At 44.6% G+C, this 25,241-nt stretch overlaps 1 protein-coding gene across 6 annotated transcripts in view; it reads left to right on the top strand.

Moving 5' to 3' along the window:
* The window catches only part of TRRAP (transformation/transcription domain associated protein), a 109,605-nt gene that overhangs the window by 26,899 nt on the left and 57,465 nt on the right, over positions 1 to 25,241 (top strand). For 3 of the 6 annotated variants that reach the window (XM_060032430.1, XM_060032431.1, XM_060032429.1), the window contains exons 20-33: positions 237 to 493; positions 2,517 to 2,717; positions 5,328 to 5,479; positions 9,076 to 9,275; positions 10,557 to 10,774; positions 10,892 to 11,089; positions 11,656 to 11,916; positions 12,455 to 12,616; positions 14,780 to 14,876; positions 16,457 to 16,578; positions 16,904 to 17,074; positions 20,390 to 20,458; positions 24,694 to 24,813; positions 25,053 to 25,172. In XM_060032430.1, coding sequence (XP_059888413.1) covers positions 237 to 493; positions 2,517 to 2,717; positions 5,328 to 5,479; positions 9,076 to 9,275; positions 10,557 to 10,774; positions 10,892 to 11,089; positions 11,656 to 11,916; positions 12,455 to 12,616; positions 14,780 to 14,876; positions 16,457 to 16,578; positions 16,904 to 17,074; positions 20,390 to 20,458; positions 24,694 to 24,813; positions 25,053 to 25,172 — 2,348 coding nt within the window. Of the gene's footprint in view, positions 1 to 236; positions 494 to 2,516; positions 2,718 to 5,327; positions 5,480 to 9,075; positions 9,276 to 10,556; positions 10,775 to 10,891; positions 11,090 to 11,655; positions 11,917 to 12,454; positions 12,617 to 14,779; positions 14,877 to 16,456; positions 16,579 to 16,903; positions 17,075 to 20,389; positions 20,459 to 22,828; positions 22,883 to 23,016; positions 23,038 to 24,693; positions 24,814 to 25,052; positions 25,173 to 25,241 lie in introns of all 6 variants that reach the window. The other 3 variants (XM_060032428.1, XM_060032426.1, XM_060032427.1) reach the window with 2 other exon arrangements.

Raw genomic sequence — 25,241 nt, 5'->3', positions numbered from 1 at the left:
TTGTAACTGAAACTATGTGCAGCCTGCTGTTGTCACCACGAATAAGGTAGATGGAAGAGGTCACAGGGTACAGTTACAGAATAGATTTAGCTAACACAGAAATTATAAGGCGTAAAAAGCCTTCCTATTATCGGGTTGATGTTTATGTGAAAAGGCGGGTCACTTACTCTGTACAGTTAACTTGGGCATGTGTCTGGGAAGTAACTTCCCCCAACGGCCTCACACCCTGTGTTTAGGGCTGAACATGCTGCAGAGTGGCCTGCACAAGCAGCACATGAAGGACCTCTTCGTGGAGTTGTGTCTCACGGTGCCCGTGCGGCTGAGCTCGCTCCTGCCCTATCTTCCCATGTTGATGGACCCCTTGGTGTCGGCTCTCAACGGGTCGCAGACGTTGGTCAGCCAAGGCCTGAGGACTCTGGAGTTGTGTGTGGACAACCTGCAGCCCGACTTCCTCTATGACCACATCCAGCCGGTGCGCGCAGAGCTCATGCAGGTAAGTCTGCGTTTCTGTGCCGCCAGCAGAGGGCGCCAGGACTTACGTATCTAGTTCTCACTGAGGATTTTAGGCTGTCAGTTTCAGAAGTGACTGGCCACTGTTGAGGTCGCCGTGCGGAGTGGTGGGCTCCCTGCTCTCTGGTGGGCTACTGGTGTAGGCGTCAACTTGCTGTGTGAGTCTTCTGGCTTACGAAACAATGTCAAGAAATATTGCAGGTATTGAGTGAATATTTGTTTTGCAGTATTGCTCCCCTTTCAGAGGGCTTTCACAGTGTCATGTTCTTGTGAAGCTGATGACTTGGGAAGGCAGGTGTTAAATGGCTGCTGTTTCTTCCAGGGAGATCCTCTCTTTATCCAGGAGAGATGTTGAGTTACACAGTAGAGACGCAAACTTGTAAAGGAAGTAGAGCTGTCTGGCCACCCCCAAAGGAAACAGCAGATAAGAAAGGAGGCAGTTTTGAAGGCATTTTATATTTTTGGTCATTAGAGCTCAGTGTCAGATATCAGGTTATTCCTTCATGTTTTGCTGATGGTAATGATTTGTAATGTGGTTGGTAATTGTTCGAGATTCAGGCTGCCTGTTGCTTACTCACCTGCCCCTTTGGTGTAGAGTATTTGGCCCCAAGTAGGTAGTCCAAATGCCAGCTTTCTGTGATGGGCAGTAACTCAAGTACAGGAGTCTCTGGACAGTAGGTTGGAGGTGCAACCAGGACTCGCCTGTCAGTCCTGAAATTTAGATCTTGGGCTCCATCTAGGCAGGAGAGCATGGCCTAGAGGTTGGGTCGGAGCCTCCAGGTCCAAGTCCAGTCATTTGGAGGCTTGACTGACTCTCGAGCCTGAGCAGAGAACAGGACCGTTGGTTCTGGAAGGCAGACCGTGGGCCCGACCCAAGCCTGGGTGAGCTTCCTGTGGGAAGAGGAGGCAAGGATGGGTTCTTGGGCCTCTTGCCCTTATGTGAGGCAGACAGCCCCAGGGAGAATTGGGTAAGGGCTTCTTGCTTTCGGAGGCACAGTTACCCTACCTGCTGGACAACTGGCAGAGTACCGTCAACCCACTACGAACCTGTGCGAGTGCTGGGAGATTGAACCCTCCCGTTCCCAGTGCCACCCCCTCCTGGGGAGGTAAGCAGAAGACCCCTCTCCTGAGGATACCTGAGCTTTGGGTGGGCCAGGTGGAGGGTAAGGAGTCTTAGACTACATCTCTCGACAGTCATGAAGGGAAGCCTCTTTGGACCTACAGGAATGTAAGAGAAATTCGAATTTTGCTTTTAAGAAGAGTTCCAAGATTTTATGTTGACTGTCGTTGGACACTAATACCTGGCATTGTTACAGAAGGTGGTCTAAGAAAATAGGTTTAAATAGTGAGCTATGGTGATTTTCAGGGCTTATGATAATTTAGGTGAAAAGGTATGGGAAAACTGACAGAGTGGGAACAATTGAGTACGTCTCTGTTCCTTATACTAATTGTGAGTACAAGGTACACAGGAACTCATTTTTCCCGTAATGCAGGTCCCTTTATGATCACTGTTTTCCCTCTTCGCTGTCCTTTGTAATATCAGATTTGAAATGTAAAAGGTAGTTTATATATCATGTTTGTAAGTTATAAAGCCTAATAATAGAAGTAAAAACCTGAGAAGGCACCATCTAACCCAAGGTCAAGAACTGTGGCAGCAAGTTGTGTTTTCCTCTCTGCTCCCCTATCCCATTTTGTATATCTGCCCAAACAATATGTTGTTCAGTTTTCTTGCCTTTGAGCTCTGCACTGTTTATGACATGCTACCATTTGTACTGTAGGAGCATGGAAGAACATTTATATGTGCATTTTCTGTAAAGTCATACGATTTCTCTGGAAGGACACACCTGACTAACATCGTTGGTTTCCAGAAGGGAACTGTGTGTTTGGGGGACGGAGGTGGGAGGAGGAGTTTTTGCCGTGTAGTCTTTCATAACTTTTGAGTTGGGATTGGGGGACCGTGGGACTGCATCGCCTCGGAGGGTTAATGAAAGCGTACTGACTTTCAGGCTTTGTGGCGCACTTTACGCAACCCTGCAGACAGCATTTCGCACGTGGCCTATCGTGTCCTTGGTAAATTTGGTGGCAGTAACAGGAAGATGTTGAAGGAGTCCCAGAAGCTGCACTACGTCGTGACTGAAGTTCAAGGCCCCAGTATCACAGTGGAGTTTTCTGACTGTAAAGCATCTCTTCAGCTCCCGATGGAGAAGGTAAATTTTGGAGTCTCTGGGAGTTTCTTAAAGATACTGTAAGTTTCATTTTAAGACGTTTAATTTCTATTTGAAAACATGGAAATAGAACATATACTTTTGGGGTGGGAATTTCTAACTCAAAGGAGATGAAGATTTATTGGGGCCCAGCTTGGTCGGTTGGAGCTTCCATCATTCCAGGAGGCCAGTGGGTGGTGTTGCCCCTGAGGACGTTGGACCCTTGGGCAGGACTGTCCTTCTTGATGGACCAGGAGGTGTCGCCCAGCCCACCCCACCCTTGCACTTAGTCTGTTTTGATGTCCAATAGGTTTTACATTGTGTCATTTAGAACCTAGGTTAGTCCCGTTCCTGTCTCATTCCCGTCACTCCTGAGTACCTGCTTCTCTCCCAGTCTCTATCCAGACATGGCTCCTTAGCCCACCACGGACAGCTCTTTGGTTTCTCTCTGTGTGTCCTTTAGAACGCTTCTGCCCTTGTATAAAAATCAGCAGACTGTCCCCAGCGTGTTGTAGAGCACTCAGCCGCTTCTGCATGATCCTTACTGAACACCGCCCCTTCACCTTACTGACCCCTCCTGGTCCTTTGTCACACAGCTAAGGTTGTATTTATTACAATCTACGTTGTCACATTCGACTTTCCCCTTTTTATCATATGACCAGCCTTCCCGCCTGCATTACAGCTATTGTTACCATGTCTTTTCAGAACACTTATCTAGCCGTTAATATAATGTGCATTTTTGGAAAGGGTTTTATAGAAGCCTTTCACGTGTATCTGAGTGACTCAGCCATTTCAGTGAGCCAGATGCTGGCTGGGATTCTTGAACTCCTTGCAGGCCTGGTCTTAACAGCATCCTGTGGCCTGGAACCACTCAAAGCCCTCCTTTTGCTCAGGCGCACTCTATTCTGTCCTGATGCATTGTATTGTAGAACTCAGCTTGTTTACCTTTCTGTATAAGGAGTTTACACACAGTAGTGATTTCTGTAATTCTTTTTTTTAAGCCAGACTTTACTGAACATTTGTGAGGAAGGATACCCATCATGGGTAATGTCAGTCTGGAGTCGTTTCCTGTCGTCATCTCTCAGTCCACCTGTCCCCCCTACACACACACACCTTTTCCCCCCAAGTTTCTCAAGCACACAAATTGTGTCCACCCCTCTCGCAGCCCCACCCCATAGAACGGTGTCGCTTTCCAGTCTTAGCTTCTCATCCAAACCTTTATCTAAATACTTGCCAAAATAAACACTAGTTTCCCTGTAAGAAAATACAACTAAAATTCTGTCTTTACCTTGAAGATTACCACAGTGAACATACTGTGAATCTAGCCCGTTGCCACATTTTAGGTCGTTTCCTTAAGTTAGGATTCTATTTGCTTTAGCCCCATCAGTGGCAGGGTTGGTATTAGAATGAAAACTAAGACATCTGACTTTTACTTGATCTCTGCATAGATTAAGCAGAGCAAGAAAATCCCTGTAGAAGTAGTTCTTCCCCAAAGCATCTAAAGCATGGAAGAAACCAGGTTTTGAAGACAAGCTTCCATGGCCCTCCTGGACCCTCCCAGGGACTCTGTGGTGCTCTCGGAGCCCTTTTCCCAGCAGGTAGCATCCTGAGGGCCGTGGCACACCCTGCAGGGCTGAAGGAACCAGCAGGGAAGGGGATGACCAGCAGGGCAAGTGCCAGTGCATTTACATGACAGAAGTTCTGCTTTTGGCATACTTTACAATCCCTTTTTTGGCAGGGAAGGGACAGGTAATTGGCTCGTAGGTTATGTTGATTCTTAAAAATAACACTTCTCAGACTGTCCTTGCCTGATTTATTACATAACCCTGAGCAGGTCAGAGGCAGCAGGAGAAAGGGCACTTCCGTGGTGCCCCAGAAGAGCTCGGACACGCAAGCTGGGAGTGATGCAGTGAGGGGCCCTTGTCACCCTCTGTGCTGTGTCACCTGGCTGCGTCTGGAGGGTGGGGCCCCTGTCCGTGTCAGCTCTGGTTCCTCACACGTGGCCAGGATAAATCTTTAAACTTCAACACAGATTGGGGCTTTGATTTCTAGGTATATAAGTATCTTTAGCATTAATATCTTAGCTGTTAAAGACTCCAAGTGTTTTTTTGTGTGTGATCGTTCCTTCCCTGCCTTCCTGGTCAACCTAATGAAAAGGCTAAAATGTGTATGTAGCTATGTAGGCTTTCTGCAAAAATGAAGTAAACCCTCTTTTAAAGAGAGAATTTAGTAAAAGCTTAGGAAAGCCATCTTTTAGTTTTGAACTGAGACGACTCAGATGGTAGTTTAATCCAGCAAATCTACCACAAGAGGCCTTCTGAGCTCACTTAATTTCTGGAATCTCCCATTGGCTACTTAAGCATGAAATTAGTGAACTCCACGTCCCATTTCAGTTTGAACCATGGCAGCTCTTGATGTCATAATACTTCTGTCACCTTCTCTGGAGGTTTCATTTGGAGAACACCTGCTGGCCTGTCTGCAGGCCCCCTGTGCTCTCTTCAGGAGCAAGCATGCATTCAGGTTCTTCTGCGTGGTGCACGTGCTTTCCGTGCAAGCTTTTCAGAGTGACGTCATTTCAGCACAGACTACAGTTTTTGCGTTTCTTTGCTGTAGGCCATTGAAACGGCTCTGGACTGCCTGAAGAGCGCCAACACGGAGCCCTACTACCGGAGACAGGCGTGGGAAGTGATCAGGTGCTTCCTGGTGGCAATGATGAGTCTGGAGGACAATAAACACGCACTCTACCAGCTCCTGGCACACCCTAAGTATGCTGATGATTTAATTCTCTGTGCTGGGACATAATTTGTTTCAGAAAATTAGGGATGGAAGGACCTCCCAGGTCTCTTAGTGTTTTAAGTATGTTCCTTCAGTTCAGGAAAATGCCATGTTGTTTGCTCAGCAATGCTTCTCTTGCTTTTTAGAGAAAATGGGAAGAACCTTGGGCACTTGCGAGTTAGAATTTCTCTCAGTTGTAATCCTCCTTTAGTATTGCCTCCTCCACTAGGGCGCAAGCTTCAGGAATCAAGGGTCAGTCCTCTCTCCCTTCGGCTCACCGTTACATTTGCAGCACCTGCACATGATAGGTGTTCAGGGGATCTTTTGGTGTTCCAATCCAGAGTGATCCTTTTGTGTGACATTTTTATTTCGCTCATATCACTTAAGGCTGTGACCTTTATATAATGATCTTTTGTGGTGATGTATGTTTGTCATCTTTCTGTGTTATAGGTTTCAGGGAAGAGGTTTTTCCTTTGTATTTTTACGTTTCTCACGGCGTCAAAGATAGTGCCAGATATATAGTAGGTGCTCAGTTGTCGAAAGAGCATTGGAGAGAGAGCAGTGAGCAATAGCCAAGTGCACAAGGAAATAAGGCAGCATGAATAAGAGCCCACAGAATCAGCAGAAAGAGATCTGCTCAGACTGAAGATATGAGGATCTCCACAGCTAGGTTATAACTATGCTTCTGCTGTGTTTAAAATAAATGAAAGACAAACTTGAAAACATTCCAAGAAATACAAACCTTATAAAAATTGCCCAAGCAGATTAAAGAAAAGAAAGGAGAAAGAGAATCTTTAGATAAGAGATAAGTCAAAAGAAATTATCCAGAATGTGTGCAGAGAGAGAAAAAGATGAAAAATTTTAAAAAGATTTAAGAGACATGTAGAATAGTGTGAAGTGGCATAGTTGCTTGAAGTCCCACAGGAATGAACAGCAAAGAAAAGGGCAATATGTGGTCAGATGTAATTGGGGTACAGCTAAGGCTATATTTTGAGGGAAACTTGTAGCTTTAAGAATCATAATAGACTGGAAACAGTCCAGATGTCTGTCATCCGTGGTGCGTGGATACAACGAAATCTCAGCAGTAACAAGGAATTAACTACTGACTCGTGTTCCAAGATGAATAGATCATTTCCAACACCAGGCTAAGGGAAAGAAGCCAAACCCAGGGCTGCATATTGTACGGTTCCTTTTTTTTAATATAATTTTGAAAAAAAATTTTTTATTTTTTGGCTGCGTTGGGTCTTTGTTGCTGCATGCGGGCTTTTCTCTCTAGTTGCGGTGAGCAGGGGCTACTCTTCATTGCGGTGTGCGGGCTTCTCGTTGAAGTGGCTTCTCTTGTTGCAGAGCACCGGCTCTAGGCACACAGGCTTCAGTAGTTGCAGCACGCAGGCTCGCAGGCTCAGTAGTTGAGGCTCATGGGCTCTAGAGCACAGGCTCAGTAGTTGTGGCACATGGGCTTAGTTTCTCTGCGGCATGTGGAATATTCCCGGCCCAGGGATTGAACCTGTGTCCCCTGTGGATTCTTAACCACTGCGCCACCAGGGAAGTCCCAGCATAATGCTTTTGAAACTCATCCATGATGCAAAATTTGTAGTTTGCTCCTTTTCATTGCCGAATCATATTCTCTTGTATGGATATAAAATGGTGATTTTCTACCTCCATGTGCTCTTTTTTTACAAAGGAAGAGCTTTTTCTGTCTCCTTTCATATTTGTTTATAGTAGTATGGACTCATGGATTCTTAATTTATTTAAAGGGTGACAGTCCATTAATTTGGTGACCAGATTGTCTAGATTGAGTCACTGAGAGCCCCTGCTGGCTGGCTTCTGTATTCCTGTGTCGTGTCCCCATCAGTTTCTGAGCATCCTTTGTAGCTCAGCAGGATGTTTCTGGCTCACCTCGTGCCCTCTCTCCCCCAGCCCTGGAGTCACCATTCCCTTTCAAAGGAATGAGGGCTCCTGAAGAAATGGACACAGACCAAGGTCTCTCTGCTAGGTGTGCTCATTGTTTCTAAGCCTTTCCACCTAATTTTTTGATAAGCAGAAGTTTATGATATTACTGTGGTCAAGGTGATAAATTTTTCCTTTTGTTTTATGCTTTTTATTATATTGTTTGTAAGAAATCACTTTCTGCATCCTCATCGTGAAGATACTCTTGTATTATCTTCTAAAAGCTCTGTAGTTCTGTCCTTTGCAGTTTGATCTTTATCCTCTAGAATTAACTTTTGTGAATGGAGTGAAGTAGGGGTCCATGTTTATATTTTGCCCTTTAGATATTCAGGACCCGCTTATTTATAAAGACTGTTTGTTCTCCATCTCCGCATTCACAGATTGAGTACCTTCTAGAACCAGGCTCTGTTCAAGGTTTGTGTGTAAGACTGCATTCTTGCCTTCAAGGAATTTATATTCTAGTGGGGTAGACGGACAACAGCAGAAAGAAACAAATGCATAGTATTTCAGCTAGTGATAAGTGCTACTATGCATCGCAGGCTAAGTAGTGCGCTGGGTGGGAGGGAGTGTGGGGTGGGATGGGGCTGAGTTAGGGCCTCAGGGGAACACCAAGAAGACTTTAGATTTCGCCCTATGTTTCACAGGAAGTGGATGAAAGGCTATGACTTACTCTGGCTGACCGCAGGTTGTCTTGGCTTAAGCCAGAGGAGCATGTACTGGGGTGTCAGGAACAGTGTGGAAGAGCAGGCCGGGGGGATGGTGGGACTCAGATGTCTGTTTGGGTTAGTTGGACCCAGTGGCCTTTTAAAGAGCATGATTACAATCTGGAAAAGAGCTGAGGAGATGTTCAGGTGTGGGGTGGGGAGTGTGACCACCACTCTTCCCTCTGTTTGAAGATGTTGCACGTGGAAATGAAGGGCCTGTGGATTTTATTAGTTTTGAGGGAAGAACCAGAGAGTGAGTGGGCAAATATTAGAGGCAGACTCTGGTCACAGAGAGAAATCTGTTACTTGGACCAGTTCATGGTTGGAAGAAACTAAAAATTTTTTAAATATTGATGACCATTTCTTATCCTTGTGTTTAATGTGTGCTTCCCTGACTCTGCTTTCTTGGGTTTTAGTTAATCTCATATAATTGGCAGTAAATCCTTTATCCATTTAGACCCATAGCCCCATTTGATTCTGTACCTAGTGGTGTGACTTTTCAACATATAAAAGGTATATAATTGCCTTTAAGTAATAGCTTTTTTCCATCTCTCTTTGATCATTGATACTTCTTACAATTTGGCTTATTTAATTGTAAAAGATTAACATCAAACATCAAATTTCTTAAAATAGAAAATAATTACAAAAATATTGAATGTGCTGTCCTTTTGTAATTTACCTCTGATTCATTACCTGTGCTCATATTAGGTAGAACGTATTTGGTGTCTCTTGAACCATTGGCTATAAACATTCATCATGAAATTCATCATGTTTGATTCCAAAGTGTTGCTGAAATTAAAGCAGAGAAATTAATTCACTCAGGCCTATCTGCACAAGAGGAAAGTGGGCAGGTTGAAAATAAGAAAGTTGTAGTGGAATCATTGGCTCAGGACTTGAGTGTCGTGATGATGGATTTAATTGTTGTCTTGCAGCTTTACAGAAAAGACCATACCCAATGTCATCATATCACATCGCTACAAAGCTCAAGACACTCCAGCTCGGAAGACGTTTGAGCAGGCTCTGACCGGGGCGTTCATGTCCGCTGTCATTAAAGACCTCCGGCCCAGTGCCCTGCCCTTTGTAGCCAGCTTGATTCGCCACTACACAATGGTGGCAGTTGCCCAGCAGTGCGGTGAGTGGGACAGAGAAGTGGTGGGTTGAGGCCTTCGGGGAGCTTCAAAAACTCGGTCAGACGCTGTGTTTCAGAGAAGCTGAGTTTGGCTGATTGGTTTTTGGCTTTTGTTTCACAGTTTTCCACTCATTCTATTGACAGATAGTTGGTATATCAGCAGTGGGTGCTGTATTCACTTGAAAATTGTCACCAAGTTTTACCTATAAAATACACTGAGTTTAACATTTTGGCCCTTTGTTTTTCATCCTGGGGGCTGAGTACTTTTGGACCCTCTGTGTATAGAACAGGGACAGTTCGTGATCGCACCCCTTGCTGGTCCCCGTCCTTGGCGGTGTTTCCAAGGCTCAACCTCCGCTCTGCCGCATCACCCGCTGGCCGCTCCTCGGTCTCCAGGCTCTGCTCCTGGGGCCCCTGGCGTCGTCCTGCCTGGGCACGCCTCACCTCTGCTCCGGGTTCTCAGGCTCTGGGTGGTGAAGGACCCATTTTGTTTGTCTCTGCAGACTGGTGATTTTGGAAAAGACAGTAAAAATGTCACCACACCGCCAATTGCTAAGTTTCTGAACACTTGATCTCACTTAATCTCAGTGCTGGTCAGTGGGCACGCACACTTGAGTAGCACTTTGGGTCCTTGGAGCCCCTCACCCTCGATCGACAAGTAGTTTTCTCCAGACACTGCAGAACACAGAACTTCCCCTCCTTTTTTTTAACTCTTCCTGCCTGGACAGTCAGTGCTGTACAGTTTAACACTTAGGTTGTTTCTCAGTGTTTCCAGCAGACCTGTACGCTTCTCAGTAACTCCCATCTTGCCTCATGCTGGGTGCCTGCCAGGTATGAATGAACGGTTGCTGGCAGACTGTTCTCTGTGTGGTTAGGTTTTGCAGGTGGATGTTGTTGCTGTTTACTGTTACTTGTATGTCAGGAGTGTCCAGAGCATAACCCATGGTCATTCCCATATTGTACCTCTTGGCCTCGCTAATGATTTTTCTAAAGATACCCGATTGTGGTTCTCATTTTAAACTAATACATCTTTGAATTGGGATTGAGAAAGGGTGAAGATATCAGTGTGTAATGGAAAGCATTCAGAAAAATAGCCTTAGTGCAAGTCAGATCACTTAGTTTATAAATAACTGCAGTTTACCAGCAGTTGGCCTGGAGTACCAGGGTTGGGCTTTTATTAAATTCCTAACCTCAAGGAAAAACACGAGGTAGTTTTGCAATTTGAGGGACGAGAATGTGGAGCTAAACCCGGCTTTCCCTCGTGCCCTCTGCATCTCCTTTCAGGTCCCTTCTTGCTCCCCTGCTACCAGGTGGGCAGCCAGCCCAGCACCGCCATGTTTCACAGTGAAGAGAACGGGTCGAAAGGAATGGACCCCTTGGTCCTCATTGATGCGATAGCTATTTGTATGGCGTATGAAGAAAAGGAACTTTGCAAGATCGGGGAGGTGGCCCTTGCTGTGATATTTGATGTTGCGAGTATCATCCTGGGCTCAAAGGAGAGGGTAAGGAAGGACTGAGGTCTGTGTGGGCGTGTTTGTGCTTGAGGGTGGTCGTTCTGGAAATCACTCACAGTGTAAGAACTGAGTAACACCGTACGGGTTGTGTGCGTTTTTCTCCAGGCGTGCCAGCTGCCCCTCTTCTCTTATATCGTGGAACGCTTGTGCGCGTGCTGCTACGAGCAGGCCTGGTACGCAAAGCTGGGGGGTGTGGTGTCCATTAAGTTCCTCATGGAGCGGCTGCCTCTCACTTGGGTTCTGCAGAACCAGCAAACCTTCCTCAAAGCTCTTCTCTTTGTCATGATGGACTTGACTGGAGAGGTAGGTGATGGGTGACCCCAGACCTAACCATCCTGGTTCAAGATGCTGCTTTGCCTGGAGCACAGTTGGTTTCAGACAGTTTTGCAAATATGCTCTCCTAGAAGCTTAGAAAACATTACAGCATCTTTAATGAAAGGACAGATCAGAGCCCTCAGGTTCTCTTTCTTTGAGGATCTAAATACTTGTCTGTCTTGATGAACAGCCCCTGGCCAGAGTACTTAACTGGCCAGAAGTTTCTATAGGAGTCGCGTTCTTTATGAACCTCTGTGCAGATACAAACAAATAGAAGATGGTGGGCATTGCCTGCTTAAATCCATTCGGTAAACACAAGGATCAAGTCTAGATCCGCATTTTCTTTTCTGAATGACAGACAGAAATTACCTATGAGCAGGAGAGTTAGCTACCGGAATACCTTGCAGACGTTAATGAAGCAGACTTGATACATTAGCTGGCGTGAGGGCCGTGCGCCCCCAGTGACAGCGTTTGTTGGGGGTAGTGTGTGCAGGAGACGTGGGTGCTGTGGGCAGCATCGCCCCCTTTCGTGCTAAGGAGTCCCTGGCCTGCAGGTTTCCAATGGGGCAGTCGCCATGGCCAAGACCACCCTGGAGCAGCTTCTGATGAGGTGTGCGACGCCCCTGAAGGACGAGGAGAGGGCTGAGGAGATCATGGCGGCCCAGGAGAAGTCCTTCCACCACGTGACCCATGACCTGGTTCGGGAAGTCACGTCTCCAAACTCAACCGTGAGGAAGCAGGCTATGCACTCCCTGCAGGTGCTGGCCCAGGTCACCGGGAAAAGCGTGACCGTGATAATGGAACCCCATAAGGAGGTGAGACGTCTGTCACCAAACTAGTGTTATTGGAACCTAGTTTGAAGTTTGAAACCTAGTTTGAAACCTTTGAAGACTTTTTTTTTTTCCTTCAAATTTGACTTGTAGATGATATGGAATTTGTAATTTTGTGTCCAGTACAGAGTGCTATTACATATGCTCTTTTTGAGAGCATGCAGACAGCAACGTGCTTATGTTTATGTCTGTATCAGTAATTGTGAGTGTCAAGGGAGTAGAGTGCTGGTTTCCTGGGCCTGTAGAGCACAACCTGATGGTCCTGTTCTTGTTTTGGTGGTGGTGGTTGTGAGAGAGGTTACTCTGGACCCGTAGGAGTTAAACGTATCTGACGTGCATCTTTTCATGACCCAGTGTCAGCATATGAAACAGAGCCTCCCTTTCCTAACTAAAGGACGTCTGTGATAACTTTTGATCTCATTTATGGTTTTCAAATTGCTAATTGGCTTAGAACATTGTGATGAGAGGTGTTTGCTTTCTGAGGAGCGGCTGGTCAGTGATGCTTCCTCCCTGCCTCTCCCAGGTTCTCCAGGATATGGTCCCACCTAAGAAGCATTTGCTCCGACACCAGCCTGCCAACGCGCAGATTGGCCTGATGGAGGGGAACACGTTCTGTACCACGTTGCAGCCCAGGCTCTTCACAATGGACCTTAACGTGGTGGAGCATAAGGTGTTCTACACAGAGGTAGGGGGGTGGTGGTACGGCGTGGTGTGGATGATGATGACGTGTGTCTGGTAACCTGTCTTTGTGCACGAAGACTGGTCAGGCAGCACTCAGAAGGCATGGGTGGTGACCATAGTAACCGGCCATCGCCTGGCTCAGGCCCTGGCACAGGTATGTTACGTCCGGGATTGGCGAGGAGGTAGGCATGGTGACTAGAGATGTCCGGTAGAATGTGGGGGGTTTCTGAGTCTGTCGAGCTCTCTTAGCCCTCCACAGGGAGCCTTGCTCTTCAGGACCTTGAACTTGTATTCTAGAGATAAGACTGTAGCATCTACCTTAATCACTCTCGTATCAATAGGTGCCCAGGTTACTGAATTTATCAATCACTTGAATGTGCCGTTTGCAGTTGAGAACTCACTTCACGTGAGTGCCCTTACCTAGTTCTGGCAGCACCCCATGAAGTACAGATACTGATGATTCTCATTTTGAAGATGCAGAATCTGAGCCTTAGGGTTTGTTAGACACCTAGAACTACAGAGCAGGTGAGCTGGAGAGCTTAGGGTGGAACCACCACAGTTGTTTTAGAGCCTGGTTTCTAATCATTCCGCTGTCCTGCTGGGCTGTTGTTTAGTGGACTTGACTTGCCCCTTGACCCAAGGTAACAGGCGGTGGTGGGTGGCACTTTATAAGTGTTTGTCACCGTAAATATTACAGTGTGGGATGAAATTAGACAGTGATAAATAGAAATTAAACTATAAATACAGTCAAATTATAAGCATTAATTCTTAGACTCTGTAATGGGCTGTTGATTAGTCCCAATCTGAAATTTTTATGAGACATGAATCATACTTCTGGAGGCATTGTCAGAGAACTGAGGCAAAAGTCGTAAGGAAGCAAATTCTTCCTTATCCACGCTAAGTCTGAATTTCCAATTATGAAAAATTTACCTCTTGATTCTTAAAGTCCTATGTTTTTGCTTGGACATAAGGTCATTGGTCATGTGTTCTAGCTGAAATCATTTATACCTTGTTATATCCCTTGTATAACATCACTCATAAGATTTGATGGAGGGTCCAGGAGAGCCCCTGGAGAATGGGAGGGGAGCTTCCTTCGGGGGCTTCAGAGGCAGATGTGTTGTAACCTATGGGGAAAATTCCTCATGGAGCTGGAGACCAGAAACTGGTAGTGAGTGTTTAAATTTCGGGAATCTAAACTGGTTTTGAAAGTGTTTATCAGGATACCAGCTGCATCAAAACATGTGAGGATCTTTCGGAAAATAGAAACTCTTGAGTCCTCTTCCTGAAGATTTAGGTTCAGTAGATTTGGGGTCAGACCTGGGAATCTACTGCCTAAAAACTTCCCAGGTGATTCTGGCGTGGCCACGTTTGGAAGTCTGGCTTTCTAATTTAGTTTCTGATGCTCTCTCTCTCTAGATATAGATAGAGGGGTCTATGTATGTGTGTGTATACAAATATGTTATATATGAGGAGAGTGTTACTGGAGGTTTCCTCTGGGGAGTGAAATAGGGTGGGTGGTTGAAATGCTTTTCTCTATACATCCTCCTCTACTGTTTTAAATATTTTACTAGGTAGGAATCTTTAAGGGAAAAAACGGTACGATTTTCCAGGATGTCAACAGAAGGGGAAAGTAGTAATAGAACACCATATATAGTATTTTAGATATTAGATATATAAATGTGTACTGGTCTGTTAGAGTGTCTGGAAGGCTAGCCACTGGAGTATCTGCGTTATGGTATTTCCAGCGAAACACTTCCTGCTTACGCCACTCTGTACTTGAAAAGAAAGAAAAAAAAAAAAGGATTACTGCTCAAACTCTGGAATTATAACATGTATGTTTCTTGGGCACTGGCCCAAGGCATTGGGAAGCAGCTCTGAACGAGGAGGAGTTGTACCCGCCATCTTGGAATTTGCATTTAGATGAAGTGATCCTCTATGTAAAGAAAAAGCATTATGGTATCAGAGTGGGTCAGAAAGTGTCACAGAGGTTGACTGAGTTTTGCTTTAGAATAAGGAAGCTCAAGCACATTTCTATACTTAAATGGTTTGGGATTTGGGTTTAGTTTGTTAATCATGTTGTGTGTGGCAGATCGCTGTGTTCTGTTACTTGCAAGGTTATTGTGTCTTCACAGTGAGAGCAGGCTAAATTAAGTTCTATCTTTTGCAGCTCTTGAACTTGTGCGAGGCTGAAGATTCAGCTTTAACAAAACTGCCCTGTTATAAAAGCCTTCCGTCACTCGTACCTCTACGAATTGCAGCCTTAAGTAAGTTCATGTAAATATGAGACAAGTTACGGGATACAGAAGTGAAGGGAGGGCTTCCCTGGTGGGGCAGTGGTTGAGAGTCCCCCTGCCGATGCAGGGGACGTGGGTTCGTGCCCTGGTCCGGGAGGATCCCACATGCCGCGGAGTGGCTGGGCCCGTGAGCCATGGCCACTGAGCCTGCGCGTCCGGAGCCTGTGCTCCGCAACGGGAGAGGCCACGACAGTGAGAGGCCGCGTACTGCAAAAAAAAAAAAAAAAAAAAAAAAGTGAAGGGAGACAGTGGCGTTTTTTTGTTGTCTAATTTTTCTGACTTTTTGTGGTCTTTTTAAGGTGGAAAAAAAAATTGTTTGTATATTTATCAAACTACATAGTGAGATGTCAATGGATTGTATAGATTGCTAGAATTTAAATAATTGTTTTTACTCTAATAAACTGGATTTTACTCTATAGTAAGCTCTTTATAGCTGTCTTATGGGAACTATATATATCTCTAAAGTATGTATCTCTCTAATATTCTGGTTTAAGAGAGTTGTCATACCATTCCTATCTTGCCATTTTCATCTGAATCGGAGTATTTAGACCTTTTTAAACTTTTTAATGATTCAGAAGCATCTGAGACTCCTGCTGTCTCTAGGCTTTCATTAAGAATGTGGTATCGTTGTTTAGCACAGGAATTGTACGTAGTTTAGGAACGTATACTAGATCAGTACTCACCCTCATGCTTAGAAACAGTCATTTCCCCCTTTCTTGATAAATACCCAACACGAGTTGCTTAGTTGACTTTGTCTCTTGTTGACTTTTATACACTTAATAAAATATTACCAGAATCCTGCTTGAATTAGAGGTAGAGGAGCTGAGAGGCAGACCATAGTACTTGGGCTTGAGGATGGGACTCAAGACAAGCTAGCCAGAGTTGGGGTGGGTGTGGCGTTGGGAGCTTCTCACGTTTCCTGGTGGGTGCCTCTCAGGCGTTCCTGTCAGCCGGGATGGGCATTGCTCTTGCTACAGTGTTACCCCTTAACTAACCTTTAACATAGAGGCTGGAGGCATGTCGTGTTGCCTAAGGATATTTGCATTTTCAAAGCCTTTAACCCCCCAAGTTGGGAGGAGACCACCTGATTAGACTTGGATAGTGGAGAGACGCTGGGCTGTGTGTGTCTATTTCCTTCATCACCAGAGTCTGAGGCTCTACCCTCGGCTAATTCAGCATGCGTCCACCCACAGCTCAGCCGTGCTCTCACCTGTGAGGATGTCTTGGGGGCATGGGTGCATTGGGGACCGCCTTCCGCCCTTGTTTTCCCATTGTTTCTCTCCTTCAGCCCTTCTTCATCTTATCTGGGCAGTAAGATTTATCATGGACTTTCTGGCAGGCTGTTGCCTTCTTAGGTAATAATGTTCACTCTTAGATAATAGTGAGCGTGTGAGTAGAAGGCCGTGCATTCTTTTGTCTTTCAAGAGGCCAGATACTAGGAAAGAAGTTTAGTGACTCATGTATTTGTTGGTTGGTAAGAGCCTTTAGACTAGGAAATTGTATGTTTTTCAGGCTAACGATGAAAATTATATTGATTTCTCTCCCTAAAGATGCGCTTGCTGCCTGCAATTACCTTCCTCAGTCCAGAGAGAAGATCATTGCTGCCCTCTTCAAAGCCCTTAATTCAACCAACAGTGAGCTCCAGGAGGCTGGGGAAGCCTGCATGAGAAAGGTGAGCGAGGGCTGGGCGGGTGTGAGTTCTGCATTGAGTTCTTCCTGTTGACCTTGTCTGTATCCTGGGAGTCGACCTGTGGTTAATAACATACCAGATTGTAATAGTGTCTCTATCTGTTTCATAGTCATCCTGAGCCCTTTAAAAAGTAAACAGTAATGACTGGTCTTCCTCATTTCATCATAAACTTCTGGAATATATACGGTTTAATACTCCATTTTCCCAAGCAAAGCAAAAACTTGCTGCTAGAGTTGAATATGAGTTCCATTCTGTTATGAAGTATACTCTGATATCTGTTTTCCTTTGTAACCTTTTTTTAAAATAGTTTTTAGAAGGTGCTACCATAGAAGTAGATCAAATCCATACTCATATGAGACCTTTGTTGATGATGCTGGGAGATTATCGGAGCTTGACACTGAACGTCGTGAATCGTCTGACCTCGGTGACCAGGCTCTTCCCAAACTCTTTCAATGATAAATTTTGTGATCAGATGATGGTAAGCCAAATGCATACAAATTCTATGATAAACCTGAAAAATTAAATTATTTTTTTAAAATGAGTAATGCATTTACATGATTTAAAACTCAGAAGGTGTAAAAGGGTGTCTGTGAAAAGCCTCCCTCCCACCCCCATCCTCCAGCCACCCAGTTCCTCTTCTGGGGGACCACCAGTGTTAAGTTTCCTGTGTGTCCTTCTAGAGATGTTTCCCATTTGTACTGGGACATATGCCTCTTAGTTCCCACAAAGGGAAGTATAATATATACATACATCTTACTTTTTCCATTTACCATCCCATCATTTCATATCAGTACATAAAGCGTTTCTTCATTCTGTCTTATGACTACATGATATTTCATGATGGGAACATGCCAGAATGTACTGAATCATTCCCCACTTGGTGAACATCTAGCTTTTTCCCAGTCTTTGGCCTTTATAGACAGTGATGCAGTGAAAAACTTGTAAGAGCATTAGAAGTCCTTTGAGTTTTTACAGTTATCAAGGAAATAATTACGCAAAAAAAGATCTGACAGTGTTTAAACGAGAGGTGTAAACAGATGAAAGAGGGTTTCAAGTATTAACTTTATTTTGCATTCTGTAAATAAACATTTGTAAGTAATTTATTAACTTAATTTCATGGTACGTTACTACAAACATGCATGTGTTTTTTATGCAGCTTTTTAACCTCACATGCTGGTTTCTTCGTATCTACAGACGCCTAAGAAATGAACAATGGCCCAAATACCTAAGTGGGAATTGATAGTATTATGATTGGTCCTAAAACTTTTAAGTGATGCCCTAGTAGTAGAGTGTAATTTTCCAAATTGAAAGGCTCTTTCCCTTTAAGCTTCCATGTGTAATACACATACATACCTATCAATTTACATGCATACAAACATTCATAATCATGGTTATAAATGAAATTATATCACTTCCCAGTCAGAGCACATCAAATACACACATCTTACCTCATCTTATGACCTTTGGTTCTTTCATGTATGAGATCTGTGCATGTGTTCTAATCTCCTAGTGTTTTTATGTTTGTCTCCCTTTAAAACTGGTCTCTCTCTACCCTCTGTTGGCTGTCATTTCTTGCTGCCTTTGCATGCCTGCCTGAAACAACTTTCTTTTTGTGTGTGTTTTTTTTTTTTTTCACTCCAGTCTAACCCGTTAGATCTGTGAGCTGGGAATTCATTCAGTAAACATTGTTCTCCAGATTTTTTTAGAACGGAGTAAACAGGGAATTCCCTGGTGGTCCAGTGGTTAGGACTCTGAACTTTCACTGCCGGGGGTGCGGATTCAATCCCTGGTCGGGGAACTAAGATCCTGCAAGACGTGCAGCACGGCCAAAAAAAAAAAAAAAGAACAGAACTGTATCACATCTGTAGTTTCTGACTAAGGCCAAGAGTCTTCTTCCTTAAAGTACATGGGTTTTTTGTTTCTGGTTTGTTGAGGGGATTTTTTTTTTCCTTCTCTGACATTCTAGCCACGTTCTGAGTGGTTGAATGCCTCTGAAAGCAGAGAGTGCTGATGTACTTGGATACAGAATAACTGAGGCTTCTGTTTGTCCAGCCATCTCGCCCAAGTCCAGCCAGGTCCTGTGCTATGGTGCTTCTGCGTTTGTGGTGCTGGCCTTGCGCATGGACCCTGTGGTCTGCCACGTTCGTCCTTACTGAGCCGTGTTCTTCAGAACTGGGCTCAGTCATCAACCTCTGTTTTCCCTCATTTGATACACTTTTGGGGTGAACAGCTCAAGCCTTCAGCATAAGTTTAAGAGATAGGACACCTTACTGTCTAGGGTGGGCATTCTTAAAGACACCCCTGAACGTTTTCCTTTCTTATAATTTCAACTGCTTGACATTTGATCTTGAGGTTTCTTATATGGTTAGTTGTTTTGGAAATCTCCTTATTGAACTAAAAGTGAGCTTTGTATACCAATCAGTGTTGTTTTTTCCTTTGGGAAATCCGAAAGCAGCTGGCCGTTTTCTGTACCTTTAATTTTGTTACCCTCGTATCTTTGGCATAAATAGCTATTCTAGTAAAATAGAGGTTTTATGAATATATATTCTGATGGTATCCTTCAAGGAATTTTACTGGTAAAATCTTGTGAGTGTATTTAGTTTCTTTGAAGAAATGTATATTATTTTAATGTTTCTCAATGTGTGTTCCTTGGAACACTGGCTTTAGAAGATATAGGGTTTCTGTGAAAAACAGTAAGTAACTAAGTAAGTTTGGGAAGCACCACTTAACTGTGTTCCCCTCTTGAAGTTTTACAAGGTCTGTGGACATTAAAGGCTCAGAGAAAAGTGGATGTATTTGAACCATCTGTCCCCGAGCCTGTTTGTGACTGAGGAGTCCGATTTAAAGTAGCTTGTTAACTTCCTGCAGGGCAGTGTTTTGAAGAACAGGTTTGGACAGTGTAGAATCATGAAGCTGTTGTTTGGATGCCCCTGTGTGGTTTAGCTTGGGCTCTGAGCACTTGTTGCTGGGTTTTGCTGGACCCCGTTGAGGGCGGGAGCCTGGCTGCCACAGGCTGGGTCAGCCTGAGTTGCTGTGGCCTGGGGGTCGCTCTTCTGCTCCTGCAGCAGCACAGTCTTTTCACAGAACGAGCGCCCTCATTCACGTGGAAGGGAATTGCTACCCGCATGCACTGTGGGGTCCGTGCTCATCTCACCAGTCCCTCCCCCAGGGTTCCCCCTGTGCCCACTCACCCTCGGCCACAGTGGCCACCCTTTCCGTTTCTGGCCTCCCTCCTTTTCTCTGCCTGGAGTGCCCTTCCTTGTGCTTCTGGCCTGTCTGCCTCTGCAGGGCCCTCCCGGACTCCTCGGCCCTCATCTGTAGCTGGTTCCTGCTCTTCTGTTACACAGCAGGCACCTGTGTTTTACCTTGTTCCCCCGCTGTCACTGGAGCACCACAGGGACAGGGATGATGTCTGCTTGTTCACGTCTCTGCCCCGACAGCTAGCTTGATGCTGGCTCAGGGCAGCACTCCCGGAACAGCTGCAGCACAGAGTAACAGGAGTAAAAGTCCTGGTATTGGAATGGCCGGGTTGCAGGACATTTTCTGTTGTTGTATCAGGGTAAATTCAGGTAAATTCAGGGTAAATTTCTATTTATAGAACATAAACAAATGCCAGTTACTCGCATCACTGGTTCGGTGGCTGCGCTATTTCAGTAATAGAATCACTGCCATTCTCACGTTAAATAGCATGGAAAGTAATGATTACATATGAGTTTTCACCTAAGAGCTGCATTTTGAAGTTGAGATGCTCCTGTTGTCAAGAAAAAGTGGCTAAGGATGTATTTTTTCACAGCAACATCTGCGAAAGTGGATGGAGGTGGTGGTCCTCACCCACAAAGGGGGCCAGAGGAGCGACGGAAACGTGAGTGACTTGTGTGTTTCTGGGAGGGCAGCCCCACTGTGCACTGCCATTACCAATGCTAATGTCGGAGCGGTGCTTTTAATTAAAATTCCGGTCAGAAATCTAGTTTTATGTGACTATGGTCCATGTAAATTGTTAAACATATTTTGTTAGCTTACATTTTGCTTTTATTTCTCTTAATTGTTGAACATTCCTTTTTATGTTTCTTTAAAATCGCCCTTTTGTTCACTTTAACATGATGTTTTTGTTGATGAGAATTCTGGGAAGCTTGAAATGTATTTCAGTTTTATTAGTTTTTCTTGAAAGTGAGTAAAGTGTACTTTCTAGACTGTTCTGGCAGCTCTTGTTTGCACAGGCTACAGTCCTCAGCTGCTGTTTTCCATTGCTTTCCGTCATCATTGCCTCATAAACCAAGTAGAGGTTTTAGGACTTCATAAAAGCATTAAGGAGGATGTAATAAAGCATCGCATAAATATTGGCATGTATGTTTTCTGGGTCCAAATCCCCCACCCCAGTTGTTTGCTGAAAGTCCAAATGGCCAGTACTTCAAAACACATTTTTTTTACGGTTTTGAGGGAAAACCGCTTTAGTTAAATCTTTTTAAGTATCCGATGTTGGTCACTAAAGACTTTGTCTCTTAAAAATGAATGGTTCTTGCTGTTTTTAATCTTATTTGTATATGTTAATATTCTTTTAAGATGTTTTTAAACTTGATGACTGTCCTCTCAGTGGGATTGTGTTTTCCACAAGCTCCTGTTACGCCCAGTGAATTGTACAGCAGTACCTAATGAGGGGATTCCTTGAGCTCTTCAGAGGCATAATTAATGTGGCTTTTTGTCCTCCTGTGCCTATTTGTTGGATGCTGTGTTTCATCCCGTCTTGTATTTTATTTATTTATTTTGGCTTTATTATGCTTTGTTTTGACCATTCTATGTCAAGGTGTTTTGTTTATGTGAGTCTTGTTTCCTGCTGCTTCTAAACAGCCAACAAGCAAAACTAAAACAGGATCTTGAACTTTTTTTAGGCGTGTTAAACCATCCATGACCTCTCTGAAGGTTTGTTATTTTTATATATATAGGGAAAAAATCAGGAAATCTTCATGGGGGACAGCAGAGTGTATTTTAAAAGCCTGAGCTCCTGGGCGTAGGTGCAAGTGCCTCTGTACTTTCCCTCCCCATCTCTCATCTGTTAGGTATTTTTGCTCTAAATTTATTATTTGTTTTTACAGTTAGTTGTTAATTCTCTGAAACATATAGCCAGTTCTAGAATAAACATTTAAACCCTAGTGGGTAGATGAATGACTTCCATTCGATCAAAAAGATAAACTTTTACTGCAGCTCATGTGGGATGGGGGGTCAGTTGCATAGGGGGTGGGGCCGTGGGCACTGGGAGGTCCCTGAGCCCCTTCCTGCTGAAGCCTGTCGATCAACATATGAGCATGACCCCGAGAGCCTGGGAACGTCCCACTGCTGAGGAAGGCCGCGGCTCTCAGCTCAGGGGCTATGGTGTTTGGGGTCCAAGGCAGTGTGGCCACAGCTTCATGACCTCAGCTCAGGGCCAAGCCTCCTTTCTGCCCTTGAGCTCTGATAGTTTTTATGAATGCTCCACAGATTAGGAATGGGTCTTGGAAAGTAGTTTATTTGGTCAGATCCCCAAATAACATTGCCCAGTTGAGAAACTATAACCAATGACATGTTAAAAGTTGAATAAAAATAAATAAAAGCTCCCCATAACATCGGGTACCGCTGATGATCAGGGTTTTGCATTGTCATCACGTTTAGGAAGGTTTACCTGTTTGGCATTGAACTTACAGGGGAAAACTCATGACCACCTGTTACACTATGTGTACAGACACACACACACACACCCTTCTCAGGATAGCCTAAGTATCCAGTGAGTGGCATCACGGCCTCTGGGTTCTTCTGGCCTCAAACATGCCTAATTGATGGGGATTAAACCCCCGGTCCTCTTCCAACTCCAGCTGGGAAAGAGGTTTTTTTAAATATCAGCACTTCACGTATAATCTTGAATTACTCACTCTAAACAAAACAGTTTTTTTTAATGTATTTGCATACAACAGGGTCTTACAGTTTCTCCCCCTAGACAAGAATTCCAAAACTCCTTTTTTAAAAATTTGATTTAGGGAAGAATACACTCCATGTGACACCATCAGAAGGGCTGTTTTGACATCTGAAGGGTGGAAGGTGTATTTTTTGCTGTTGAGCATTTGTTAATTATTATGTGCTTTCTGATAATTGTGTCTTTACTGTCTTGTTTACCCCAATAATCCTTACTGTGTATTGAGTATATGGGAAGTTCTGTGTAAATAACATAAATAGAAAAAAAGATGATTTTCCTCCCCATCCTCAGGAAAGCATTTCAGAGTGCGGGAGATGTTCCTTGTCTCCATTCTGTCAGTTTGAGGTGAGAACAACCTATTAAAAGTCAGTTTATGACTTGCAATGTGAAGAACAGTTTATATTTTCTTTTCTTTTGTTTTCTTTTCTTTTTACCTTTCCGTTGCCTTTTTTCATGCTGTAATTTTTGTTTTGGTTCAGCCTGCCGTGGAAGGGGTAGAGGTGAGAATCTCAGTGGAAGTGCAGGAGGGGTCGTTGTTGTACTTGGTTTTGCTGTGACTTGTGGTTCTGTGGTGGACAGAGTGTGTCGTGCCTTTGAGTGCAGTGAGCTGTACTGTCTGTCTGTGGCAGAGTTGTATTAGTACCATTGCCGTGAACTGTCCGGGTGCCACGCATGTTTTCTATTAGGACGTCTTTAAGCAAGATTCTAAGTTCTCTGGTTTTCTACGTGCTAGAATTGCAATATCTCAATATTTCTGATCCAGCCGGGTTTTGCTCTCATAATGTTTGTATGAGCTCATGCATCTAACAACCTCTTGAGAGGAAATGCCACAAAGAATACATTAGACCTGCTAGAAATAGGGAGGAGTTCTATTTCCTCTGACTGGCCAGCTGCCTCAAACTGAAACCTCCTTGCTCCCCCTGCACCCAGGCCCCTGTGTATGTCTCTCACGCATACCACACTGTGGTGGTCACGACACTGACTTTGAACAGCCTAGCCCTGAGCGTTCCCTCTTCTGTAAAATGGGGATGGTAATACCTGTCATTCCTGCCTTCCGGTGGTGACGTGAAGGCCAGAAGTGATTTCATGACAGTGCTTTGAAAACGAAAACCCTTAAGATGAAAGTACCATTGTTAGAAGGTTATTCTAATTTCAGTGTAGAACTTAATCTGCCTGAAAACTTGGAAACACTGTAGAAGAGAACTCTAGAGGAGGCATGGGAGCAACGCTGAGCTGATTTTTCTCATTTCTTACCCGTCGCACTGTTTTGCCTTTTGGCTTAAAGAGACATTTTGAGAAGTATCTCCAGTGCTGCCGGGCCGTGGTCCCTCCTGACTGGCGTTTATCATCCCCATTTTACTGGTTTAGAGTCACGGGTATCCTATTACCCGCCACCCAGGATGGGACATCAGGGAGTCTTCCCTTCCCCGTGGCCTGAATGGCGGACACAAAACCGTGGGAACTGACACTGTGAATGGAAAGTCGGAATGACACTCAGTAATTGGCCGCTGAGTTGTTAGCACGTTAAAAAATGCAAAATTCTTGGCATTCCACGTTTTGCATATGATTCCGTAAAGCAGTTTGTCAGCTTTATTTTCAGGCCTGGTTGATAAATTTTTAGAACCACAGTCAGTCATTTATTTACGCTGATAATTAATTTCCAGGGTAAATACTTCAAGTATTTTTTTTGAGGACTTTGTGCTAAGTTTTGAGGGTAAAAGAAGTCTGTGCCCTCAGAACTTAGTGCATTGGGAAGACCCCGTGATGTCACGGCAACGTGAGGGAATCCTAATGCTCATGGCCATGGGCATGACCCCCCGCCCCTGCTGGGCTCACCTCGGCAGCCCGAAAGGTCACTTCAACACTTGTCAGTGTGCGTGAAAGCAAAGACAGCACCATCACCGAGGTGCACAGTCAGCTCCCTCTCCCCTCCACTGACAGATGAAATCTGAAGGCCAAGGGCAGGTAGTTTCCTTAGGCCACAGCTGTAATCTGAGATTGGTGAGTTGTGGCTTTCTATTGATACATGTTAACTCTGCTTCTGTTGGCTAACCTTGCAAATGTAGCTAGAGCCTAGCAGGGTCTGTAGTGATGTTGGTATCTCTCGCTGGCAAAATTAATTGGCCTATTTTATAATTTCTGGTCTTCTTCATCAGGAAATGAAAATTTGTTCGGCAATCATAAACCTTTTTCATCTGATCCCAGCTGCACCTCAAACTCTGGTCAAGCCTTTGTTAGAGGTCGTAATGAAAACAGAACGTGCTATGTTGATCGAGGTAATGGTCAAACGCGGGCTAATTCTAATTCTTCCTCCATCTATTGCTTGTAATGTTTTCACTGTCATATTTTAGATGGGTTAATCTAACAGTATAAAGATACTGGGTGTTAATATTTGCTTACGGTGGGTGCACTCCAGTTACAAGGGGGAGAAATGCACGTTGGAACCGTGTGAGGTTGCTAGAACAGAAGAGCCTCAAACCCCCAGAAGGTCCAGTTTTCACCACATGTTTTCTAGGCCGGCAGTCCGTTCAGAGAGCCTCTGATCAAGTTCCTGACCCGCCATCCCTCGCAGACGGTGGAGCTGTTCATGATGGAAGCCACGCTGAACGACCCCCAGTGGAGCAGGATGTTCATGGTGGGAGCCCGGGGCTGGGGTCGGGGTCCCTGCCACCATGCTCGACAGTCTGGAATTTATATATCGCTG

Source organism: Delphinus delphis, chromosome 15 (genome assembly GCF_949987515.2).
Source record: "Delphinus delphis chromosome 15, mDelDel1.2, whole genome shotgun sequence".
Lineage (NCBI taxonomy): Eukaryota > Metazoa > Chordata > Mammalia > Artiodactyla > Delphinidae > Delphinus > Delphinus delphis.
This window is presented reverse-complemented; position numbering and strand designations above follow the sequence as displayed.